The sequence below is a fragment of the Schistocerca nitens genome, chromosome 4, assembly GCF_023898315.1.
Source record: "Schistocerca nitens isolate TAMUIC-IGC-003100 chromosome 4, iqSchNite1.1, whole genome shotgun sequence".
NCBI lineage: Eukaryota > Metazoa > Arthropoda > Insecta > Orthoptera > Acrididae > Schistocerca > Schistocerca nitens.
The window spans coordinates 79,592,274-79,604,728 of NC_064617.1; the positions used below are offsets into that span (position 1 = coordinate 79,592,274).

General features: G+C 36.5%; 1 protein-coding gene across 3 annotated transcripts in view; it reads right to left on the reverse strand.

Moving 5' to 3' along the window:
* LOC126252857 (G protein-coupled receptor kinase 2) overlaps positions 1–12,455 on the reverse strand; it is a 208,947-nt gene that overhangs the window by 59,345 nt on the left and 137,147 nt on the right. For all 3 annotated transcript variants that reach the window (XR_007545863.1, XM_049953810.1, XM_049953811.1), the window contains one exon: positions 6,261–6,465. Coding sequence is in view for 2 of the 3 variants with exons in the window: in XM_049953810.1 (XP_049809767.1) it covers positions 6,261–6,465 (205 nt within the window). In the remaining variant the exon portion in view is untranslated. The remainder of the gene's footprint in view (positions 1–6,260; positions 6,466–12,455) is intronic.

A 12,455-nucleotide genomic window follows, 5' to 3' on the forward strand; every position in this document is an offset into this window, starting at 1 on the left:
CTGTCTGTCTCCAAGCATCTTATGATGTCTGTGTTTTGACCCCAAACAAGAACCAAAGAGTGCTGCAACACAGCCCTTATTGCAACCACATGTTCGGAGAAATGTTTCAAAATTCTCTCTAAAACAATGCAATCTAAACCAAGCAAGTGTGGAAATGTTATTTGTGGCTGATGTAGTTCTGCACAAATTTGGAGTAGAAGCTGGAAATGTGTTTCACCCTGATGGCGTGGAGGTGAATGACATAGATCTATTGATCTATGTACTTCAGCCAGAAGCAAGAGCTGCAGGTCAGGCTGTCATAGGGTCTTTTATACTTAATTATTTTATTTAAAATTATATCTAGTTTGCTAGTAAAATGAGAGGATAGTGTAAAGACTTTTCCGTCTTAAATGAATAAATAAGGCACTGGGTCATAGTATAATTATTAGAATGTGGTTATCAGAAAAATTATATGTACTGATGCTGAAATAAAATCAAGCAAATAACATATGTCTTATACATACAAAACAAATTTATGTTCATTTACAGAACCTAAATATCTAGAGCACATTGCATGAAGAACTAGAATCTGAAGTTGACTCCATTTCGATTTTCAGCTTATTCATAACTTCCATTTCAATGTTATGCTCTTCTACCATCATTTCTCTCTGTCTTTCGATTAACAAAATTTTTGCACTGTATTCCTCTCATGTTAACTACATTTTTAGCAAATGAAGCTCATCTGCTTTTCTCAACAATTTCCTGATCTTCACTTCAACTGCGTGCTCTCTGCCTTTTTCAGGGACACATGTTCTAACAAGGTCCCACCAAAGAATGGAAGGTTCATGACAATGGGATAAAATTTCACAGCTATCTTCAGAGTAGTTATCATCATCGATATTGCTTGAAAGGACCACATTATTTTCAGCTGTGTCATCGTCATTAACTCGAATTATCCCCTCAGAAACTTGTGGGATAATATCAACAATCATCTGACATATATCATCTAGCTTCATCTCAAATACTCCGTCAGTTTGAAATTTTTCTCAATTACACTTACCTTTCATTTTCTCTGCTTTCTGTCTCATGTCCTTCCAAATTACTTTAAGCTGCTCTCATGATCTCTGTGTACTACCTTCTGCCTTGTATTCAACATGTATTTTTTCCAACGTGTCTTTTTTGCTTTTCAGCATGTTGATATCGTGCTTTTTAAATTCAATAACAGTTACGTACTTTTTCACTGTTCAAGCAAACCACTTTTTTCACTTTGTGGTATATTTTTTTGAATGTTTCTTAACACTTAAGTTGTCCTTTGCTATCTGCATGTTGTTGTTAGCTTGTATCTCAAGCTGGCAAAAAAAGTATATGGTGCCACTTAAATTAATATGTACTATCCACCAATTATTATCAGCGGTAGCTGTAGATGACGGGGTTAAGGGGTGACCAATAGATACACCAATTAATAGCACATTTATTTTTCGGCGTACACGGATCTTGTCATTAATACAATAGCATTTAATTTTTTTTTTATTTTAAGAATTCTTTCTAACATGAATTACCCTATTGTGATAATATTGTCAAAAGGTGATGCAACACTGTCTGCTGGCAATCGATACTTTTCAAAGAGGAACTGACATGCACGTGCCAGCAGTGCGCAGAAATGGCTGACTTCTTTAGTAAAAAAGATGTTACCACTTCAGTTATAACTAAGGAAGTAAATACAAACTGAACTCTCCAACAGTTACTGAAAAAATAAATTACTACATACATAATTTACTAAATTAGTCCAGACTATAGGAGTAAGAATTACTACAAGACTAATTTATATTAGTTGGGTGTTCATCGGCCTTACTGTATCATATTTTACAGTCTAGTCCCATGTAATTGCTAGAACAATTATACCACCACAACAACAGGTCACTGGATACTTTTAACAGCGTTTTCCTGCCTCCAAGGCAGACAAAAGCTGTGTGACTATTCATACTGTCCTTTGTATACCCTCAATATCACTTGTAAGCCCCATCTGATATGGAGTAATATTCCATAATAGTAATGACAGGTAGTAGTGACAGATGAAAATGTTGTCCTTCCTCCTTATTTTTGCAAAATTAATATGAGATGCCCATCAGTAATGTCAATAGAGATTATTAATTCATTTTCATGGAGGAGAAGTAACCAATATTTGTATTCTCAAAAATCAGCATAAAACTGAATTATTTGTTGAAAGAAAATATAAGATCAGCAACAGCTTCTGGACTAAAACATCATCCAAACTTTTCAATTCCAAATGCAAATTTCATTACTGTACATTGACAACGTAACTGCATATACATCACCAAAATAAAAATACGATACTGTCAAGTTGTTGACAAAAGTGAAACTTGATACTTGCACTACAGCATTCACAGACCAAAACAAGAAGAGTAATCATCAGCCTTTATGGTTAGATGATACTGAGGAAAAAAGGAATCTTGTGACAATGAGCAGAAAAGGAGGACAATTTACTTTAAGGGGCTCCGGAACGCCCTATACTTGCAATGTTAAAATAACGCTTATAAATTACATCTTTCCTCACAAAGTATTTGAGGTAGGAAGTTGAACTTTTTACAGATTATTTATTGGAATATGGGCTACAACTTAACACAGGGATTTTACAAAATTTTAGTTCAGTTATTAAAGATGATTTTTTTTTCAATTGTAATGAAAATTCACATTTTTTTTGCAATTTTTTATTTATATATTCAAAAATATACAGTTTTTTGGAAAAAGGCTGTGTTAAATTATGCAGACGGTACTGTGTAACATTTACTGAAAGTTTGAAACAAATATGTTTGGAAGATCCTTAGAAAACATGTAATTAGTATGAGAAAAGAAAAGTTTTGGGAATCGAGCGACAAAGACTGGATTAACTTTTTAGTGCATTCCAGGTCCATAGGATGGATTATCTTCATCCTCTGCAAACTCCTCCTCCAGCTTCCTCTAGTTCCTCCTCCTGTTTACTCTTGCTTGTATTTCTAAACTCTTTACAGCCCTGTCTGCAGCCCGAAGGCGTTCCTTGTCTAAAGCAAGCATCGCTCGTACCATGTTAGAACCTATCTTCATTCCCATATTTCTAAATACCTTGCACCTTACAATGTTGCCATCATTGAAAGTCGCAACAGCATCATACACACCAAAGTGAAATGTTTCTATTCCAACAAATACAGTCTTGGGGATTCTCGACCATATAACACTATTTACACTTTCATTGGGGTTTTGAGTTTTTCCGTGAATACACTTTTTCAACAGTTCAGGTGCTGCTAAGTCTCTGAAAATAGGTTTTATCACCTCCATTATTGCATGAGGCAGACTATGCTTATGAGTGTACACTTCACCAGTTAGCAATCCTTTGTTATATTTACACAAACTGTCTTCTTCTTTGGGACACAAGCTATGTTGGGGATTTTCATCGGTTGAAGAAGTATGAAAAAAAAAGAGCCCAAACAGCCTTCTTCATTTCGTCGACACTTTGTGTATTTTGCCTAATAGCCATTCCATAATAGTTCTGTATTTTGTCAATTACACTGTCAGTTAACCTTCCCTTCCCATCCAACCCTTTACCATCACTGAGTTTTTGTTTTTTTGTACGAAGCTTTCAGTCGTCGAAGTCTTGTTCCCATTCGCTTCTGTACGTGTCCAATACACTCAAATTTCTGCACTACAACATCATCACCATAGGGCTTCAGTCCTTGAACATGTTTGAAACTTTTAGAATCACCGTCACCAAGGTAATTAACATATCGCACTTTATCACACGCCTCAGAACGCTGGAATATAGTGGCAACACCAGCCACTTCCATTCCTCCACTACTGCCACTATAGTTAGCTTTGCAATTATTTTCATGTGTACCTTTATATTTTTGTGGACATCTACAATACTTTGATATTACTGCTACATCTAAAACTTTCCCTGTATACATACTGGTGGCAGATACTACACCATGAAGAGATGTGTGTCCCCGTTTATGCCAGGTACCATCGAACGCTGCAGTCAAATCTCTGTTACCATTATTTTCCATTACTGCCTCTTCCACAACGTTCTTCATAGATTCTATACAGACATCTTCTACTTTAGACCCTATTAATTTATTATAGGTCGTAAACTTGGTTGGGGGATTTGGAAGATTCATGATGCCACAGAAAATTGCACCTGCAGTAGCACCCTTACCAACTGAACGCAAGGAATAAACAAATCTAATGTTGTGTTCGTAGATTTTGCTACCATTTTCTTCAGTTGCAGTTACTGCAACACTGTTCCAAAAGGTGGTCATGTATGAACACTTATCACATTTCAGTTGTATTTCACTAGCAAGTCCTACGTGCTTTATTATGGAGAGTTCCAGACCAACTTCACTACAATGAATACATCTTACACAGTTTGAAGAAATTCCTTTGAGAACCGACATATCAAATATTTCATTCACATCCGATTCGCCCATAAAACATTCATAGTTTTCACTCATTGAACCAAGCTTCTTCTGTGAAGTATTTTCTTTCCCACTTTGACTGCTATGGGCAGATGTACTTGAGAGGTTAGGTTCACTCACTTGGTTATCGTCTTTATTGTTTACAGTAATAACACATACCTTTGGATTTCCAACATTTCTCCTTTTCTTAAAAGCCTTCAGAGGATTTCTAATAACTTTACTTTTACTCATTATTATACTTCAACAAAACAGAGACTCAAGAAACAGAATTAATTACGAATATTTTCGAGATAACGACAGAGTAAATAAACATGAAACAATCGACAATCACACCAGCGATATATATTGAACCATCACAGGTTAGCCACAACACATACTTTATCTCACATCACTAAAATGTACCTGATTAACACAGACGTTAATAATAACACCATTTGACAGCAGTTTAACAGCGCCACAGTGGGTCACGCCCATGTAGAACACATTTCAAAAAAAATTTTAAAATAGTTGTAGTCTTCGGAATGGAATAAATTATATATCTATTAAAAGGTAATAGTCTGCAGATTCAGAAAACGCAAAAAAGTAAAAATTGAACTTTTCATGATTTTGAGCCTTTCCGGAGCCCCTTAACACTCAGATGTTTATATGCCAGCACATGTCGGCCAATGGTCAAATCACAAACATAACCTTCTCAGACATTGTGTCACTGATTCGAAACACACAAAAGAAGTATTAAAAATCATACAAATAACACACAACGTCACAGCGGACCAATGAAAGATTGTAAAACTACAGAAATATGCTAGCAGTAATACCACACAAGTCAGTGAGAGGAGTGTATTACAGAGAGAGGGGAGGAGGGGCAGGGGGCAGGAGGTGGTAAAATCATGAAACTGATTAGGTTCCAGGTGCTGGCAGATATGTTGTAGAGTTATTATTAAAGCTGTAGTTTTAAACAAGACAGCGGCAGGATGCAAAAAGATGAGAATTATCAGAAGCAACTCACAAATACTCTACATTCATTTCAAAAACAGACTGTCACTGGATCATGTAATGATAACTACATATCACGGAAAGAGCTTAATAAAAACACTAAACTGACATGAAACGATCCCATGACGTAATATCACTGATGTGAATACTTTTTAAAAAGAAGTATTCTAATTGGAAATTGTATTCAGTGACTCATGATGAAATTAAATTTAAGTTGCATACAATAGCAGGTAGCAGTACACATTCTACATAGAACATGTGCATAATTTCTTTACTGAAGAATCCCAGCTGGTATACAAAAGGATGATTATCAGTGGGTTAACGCACAAATATCCAACTAGAAAAAAACGGTGAGTTGGAGATAGTAGAGGTGAGAAATAATTTGGATTTCACTTAAAGCTATTTAAGAGTTTGTTTCATCTTGAGTTTTTGGAAAACAACAAATAAGTACGGCTATTTGCAGCTGCTAACAATAGCTGTGCAATTGTTTGCCACTGTCCATGATCTTTTGTACGAAATTAGGATGACAAAATTGCCACTTGTAGTCTATAACAACAATGAACCACCATAGCACTCTTTAAATAAAATTCTGTAAATCTTAATAGCCTTTTAATGATAAGATAATTTTTAAATCATATAATTCACAGAGACATTATTTTGAAACAATTTTAGCTGGGCTACACTATTATATTAGAACATTTCTTAGCATTCTGAGAAACATATAATAACTTTCAATACAGTATATACAAAATGAATGTATGATGTGGCTATTTCCTTTACAAAATGAACAAGTAATATGCAAGTTAAACAGCGGTCACTTACCACAAACTTTGAATTTATTTTCTGGAGTATTTGTTTTTCAGTTAAAACCATGGCTTCTCCTTTTCTTTTTTTAATTCGTTTTTTCTCTAATTTCTTACAGGCATACATTTTTCCTGTTGCTCTCACCTGGCAAGCACACACTTCACCAAAACCGCCTTTTCCTAAAACTCTGTACATTCTGAATGTTTTATATGTGATTGGCTGGCTGAAAAATAAAAAAAAATTAAGACGGAGATTAAAATTTATGTACAGTGTTTGTATATAAAGTAATGGGTCCCAAATTGGGAAAAATGCACTGAAGATATCACTGAAAGCAATCAACGAGTAATATGGTTTATATACTATTTTTCGCAACTGTAATAAAATGCTTATTTAAGCCATGTTCATTTCTCTTCATTTTAAGCCATCTTCAGTGGTCACTGTAATAATACTGTTTTTCTTACAAACCTGTTTGCCAACATCGTAAACAGTACTCATGTTTTAAATTAATATTAAGCAGTGGTACATCACTATTATTACTCATGGTTTTTTTTTCCTAGTTCTTTCTTCAGATTCTTATATATAAATTTTTGACTTCAGACCACTGTACTTTACCGATATTTTCACGTTGTGTACACCAGTGTGCAATTTGCAGGGGGGGATTTCTCCCCCTCTGCATCAGACCATCCCCTCCTCTGGTTTTAGTTTATACATCCCAACCTGGGATGTTTATTTCTCACGCACTGGAGTAAAACTTTACATATAATTTAAATTTGTCGAGCCGAACACTGAAAGTTTTAATAGTCTTACTATTAATACTGTTAATATGTTTGCTTATTAATTTTGAAAAAGTGTTATGCAGTAGTTAAGCATTTCCAAACATTTAGAACTAAATGAAAAGACGACGCATGCCACATTTCCATAGCATGCCACAATGTTGCAAGACGTCGCCCCAGCGTAAACGAGGCTTTAGAGCCGGGTCTGTATTGTATGGTGGATGTGATGTATTCCATACGAAACTAAAACCTGCAATCAGATCCAAACATTGTGGAAAACTGTGAAGAGGTGTCATCCTGCAGCAAGATAACGCTCGCCCACATTCTGCCAAACGGACAGCCGACGCAATAAAGGAGTTGAGATTCGAGGTGCTGGAACATCCACTATACAGTCCAGACCTGGCTCAAAGCGATTTTTACATGTTTGGACCCTTAACGGAAGCACTACAGGGAAGAAGATTTGAAAGTGATGAAGACGTCATTTCTGCGGTGCAAAATTGGTTACAGATGCAACCGATAAACGTATTTTCTGATGAAATAAAAAAACTCGTACAACGTCGGGAAAACTGCATTGAAGTACAGGGAGGTTATGTAGAAAAATAACGCATGTTTCAGTTTTCTATAATCAGAATAAGTACATCTCTCACAAATGTGCCTTTACTTTTTGAATATCCCTCGTATACCTGTACGTAGATGATTTTGTAAATAAGCTTTACCTATAATGTACTTTTAAATATATAACAAGGGATGGCTTTTCTGATAGTGCATACGAGTGAATAGTGAGTTTCGGCATTAACATCTATTTATAAATATCTGTTTAACCGTGGGTAATGCCACGGTCCAAGCAAGTAACATATATAATTATACTAACCCCCTAAGACATCCCCCCCACTGGTAAAAGCACAAATCGCACACTGGTGTACACCCACTTACACCTCAAGTACTTTGTATTGATATGCATAATGTGATCATCTTTTGTTTTGTTTTTGTGGTTGCGGAAACATCTGCTATTCCCACTCTGTCCCTCTTCCTCTTTGTGCATGTGCGTCTGTGTGGGGATGGGGGCTAGGGAGTGGGGGCATGCACATGCTCAATGGAAATGACATGTCTTAACTTCATTGATTATGCAAACTATTACTTTGTTAAAGCTACTTTGTAATGGTACTGTGGTAAGTGATCAAGAGTGGTTATGTTGCCTGGTGTATACAATATTGTTTTTGTGGTAGCTAGACAGATTGTTGTTTATCTACTACAGGTTTTATTTGTTTAAATAATGTCTGGTTGCTAATGTTTGTTTGGTTATTTATTATGTATTTCTTTTTTGTGACTGCATTTTAAATTATGAAGTTTTTTGTTGTGTTAGGAAATGTTTTTTTTACTGTGTTTGATTATTTTTATGTCTGTTTCTATTGTGGTGGGGTGGTGACTTACATGTTGGAGCTGTTCTATGGGGCAACAGGTATTTCCATGCTCTACACTCTTTATACATTATTACAAATATTCTGCTGGTATTCTGTAAGTACAGAGCATCGCAGCTGTAAAACTCCTCGTGGAAATATTTTTGTATGGAGATATAACTTTGGTAGGCTACTTTTACTCGTTGTTTCTTGAAGATGTTACCAATTCTGTGTGTCATTTTGTTTCCATAATTGAGAGGATTTCAATTCATCTGATCAGCTTTGATATTGTGGCCTCAATGTGTATTAGTGGTGCTGTGATTTGTATGTCTGTAGAGTGTGCATTTGTGTGGTGTTTTGTTTCACTTCTGTAGCTTTTTTTTTTTAATTTCTGTGTGTTTCTGTTTTATCTTATTCAGTTTTGTAACCAAAGATTCTTCGTATTAACGGTTTTTGCTATCCGAGATATTATTACTAAGTCTTTACTGTAGTTGTGTTGATCTAGTGATACTGTGTTTTATCAGTGTAGCATATATCTGATAGCTGCTTGTTTTTGAGACTGTAAGTGGTTTGATGATTGGTATAGTATTTTGTCTGTTGCGATGGTTATCTAGGAAGTTCATTTGTCCTGTATGTTCTTTCTCTAAAGTGAACTTTATGTTTTTGTGAAGTGTGTTTATCGATGTGCATAGTTGTTCTATCTTCACTTCTGGTTCCTCTACCAAGCAGAGGATGTCATCCACAAAGTTCCACACGTATAGTAGATTGTATTTTCTGTGGTGTCACCACCAGACACCACACTTGCTAGGTGGTAGCCTTTAAATCGGCCGCAGTCCGTTAGTATATGTCGGACCCCCGTGTCGCCACTATCAGTGACTGCAGACCGAGCGCCGCCACACGGCAGGTCTAGTCTAGAGACACTCCCTAGCACTCGCCCCAGTTGTACAGCCGACTTTGCTAGCGATGGTTCACTGTCTACATACATTCTCATTTGCAGAGACGACGGTTTAGCATAGCCTTCAGCTACGTCATTTGCTACGACCTAGCAAGGCGTCATATTCAGTTACTATAATCTGAACAGATAATACTGTGAATCATGTACCGTCAAGAGCGACGTTCATCATTAATGGATTAAAGTTAAGTCATGTTCCAGACCTCACGTCAGTATAGTTCTTCCCTCCTCACGCCAGCCTGCGTGAGCTAAAACACGTGCATTTCGGCCTCCACTAGTAACACGGTGTTAGCTCTTGTGCCAACACAACATTTTCCAATTACTATTTTCTGAAATATTCTTTCCTCTATATTGCTCATGAAGATATTTGCTAAGTTACCTGAAATAGGGGATCCCATTGGCAATCCTTCCTCTTTTAACTGAATTATTTATTGAATTCAAAGTCGGTTCAGTCAGTAGTAAGGTGTAGGAGTGTGCTTATCTCTAACAATGAGATGTGTTCCAGTGGTAGCCGATTTAAATATCTAGGTCTTGTTCTATTATCTAATTGTTTTCTTTACTGGGATTGTAGAGTAAATGGTTTCTACATCATCAAATGATATCAACATAGTTGTATCTGGAATACATATGTCTTTTATGTGGATTATTAGTTCTTCTGTGTTTTTAACTGTTCTATCCTTCTGTTTTGTACTGTTGTGTGGGTGTCTTTAACAAACGTCTGGTGAGGGTGCATGTAGGTGCCATTCTGTACTTTACGACTGGTCTCAAGGGTGTGTTTTCTTTCTGAATTTTTAGTTGGTTCCAGAGCTATGGAGCATTATGGTGAATGGATGCCTTACAAGCTTTTTGATTGTCATCAAGTGTGTGTAAAATAGACTTCAGTACATTTTTCATTTATGGGCGTAACCTGATTGTTGGGTCAAGCTTGAGGTTTATGATTTTATTCTAATTAATATTTCTTGTGTTTTGTTACTGTACTCTTGTTTACTTCCACTTGTCAACCTTGGTTATCATTTGTTTTATCTGTGCATTTTCTCTCTAATTGTTTTCAGAGTTTCAGATACGGTTGCCAGCTCTCATTTTATTATGCTCATGTCTTGTATCTATGAATTCTTCCTGGACCTACGTTCTTGGTGGTCGTACCCTTCCTCTGCTCTTGAGATAGTAGTGTGTTCTTAGATTCTATGATCAAATTTCATATTAATGTTCATTTACTTTTGTGTTTGTGTTTGAGTGTTTTAGTGTATCTGTCAATCTGTGTTTTCACTTGCTTTTTTGTCTTTATTTTACATGTTCCTTGGTGTTACAGGTGTGTTCTTCAACTTGGTGTATTGCATAGGAGAAAAGAGCACTGTTGTTTGTGGTGTCAGCTAAGTGCAAGTGTGTTTCATACAATTTACATTTCAGTTTGTGTTTTTTAGTGCATAATGTTGTAATTTCACTCATAGGCTACAATTTTTGAATTAATGACTTTGCTCTTCACAAAAGATGGTTCACACCCTATGTTACTTGTATAGCTGTGACTGTGGAAGAGAGGCTTACAACAAGAGACAACATGTACAAACAATTAAAACTCTTCAAAACAGTACTCTTGGGTCTTGGCACACTTATGTCACAAGTTTTTTCCACCTTTGGAAGGTATCTTTTTAATTCTTTTTCTGAGTGTTGCTTTGACCTTGCGTGTGTCCACTGTGCTGTCCTAGCGGGCTGTCTTCACATGGGAACACAGTAAAAATCTGCTAGGGCTACAACAGGATTGCAGGGAGGTCTGGGGAATTACTGCAGTGTTGTTCCAGACGTGGTAGTTATTGACCAGGAAGAAAGTGTTGCTTGGTGCAGTGAAATTATGCAGCTTCCAAATAGCAACAATATTAGGCATAAATATGGTTTTCCTTTACCTTCCCTTCTCTTCCATGTTTTCAGCATTTCCATGAATAAAGCATCTGGACGGCCTGTCCCTCAGTTACAAATTTATGATGGACAACACCCTTGTTGTCAAAGAAGACAATGAACATATCTTTGGCCTCTGACCTGTTCATTCTCTCTCAGCTGTCTTTGATGCACTTGTGTCACCTGAACACAACAGCAGTTGATAGGATTTCACTTTCGAACACTTCTTGGGTCATGGTTAATGCCTCCATAATCTATTTTCTGAGTCCTGCAGACAATTTGATAGTGCAACACGGTTCAACAGAACCTAAATGAAGAGCCTATACATGGGTAAAATAAATAATAGTAAAATCACACAGTAGCTTGTAAGCGAATGATGCTAGGCGAATTTTGAAAGAGACTTCCCCATCTTCCAAATCCACTTGGGGCAAGTGTACTGTAGATCAGAAAAAATATGATTCATTATTTTTAATACAAACTGTATACAGTCTAGAACAAAAATGTTGGAGAAAGCAAATTACAAGTGTAAAACAGTCCTGAATCCAAAGGTTTCACAAACCAAAGTGCTTCCCTAGCCACAGTTTTATGTTGCCGGTGTACCACTGCCTTCCTCTGTCCCCTGAAATGACTTACCAATCAGTTATATAGGGACTTGCACTTTAACATGGACATAACATGGACACTACACAATGGTGCAACTTGACATTTTTCAGATATACAATCCGTTGCTAGATATGAATGAGGCCATACATGATGCCAAAAATCTTAGGACTGACTGAGGTTTGAACCTTGAACCTTTGATTTACAGTCTGACATTTCTCCAATTAGCCACTAAGCAGCACCATGTCAACTTGCCGCCAGCCAATAGGAGGCTAGCATAGGGTACTATATACCAAACTCTTAAATAAATGACAGCAACATGCCATAAAATACTAATTTCTCGAATTGTGTAGACAGTCTATGATAGGCTAGAAGGCTATAGCTTCACTTGCCATGAGGAAAGCAAGCTGAATATACAGATCCTGCAATTCTGATAACTATCATCCCCAAGCTATCATTACACAGAAAATAAAAGTTACTTCTCCACTGACAATACTAACAAAAGAGATGACCTCATAGTTACTACATTGCTTACTCAAAATCAGCTGCCACTCCTGCCAACTTAAACTTCTATGATTGGATGCAGCCTACATTACCAACA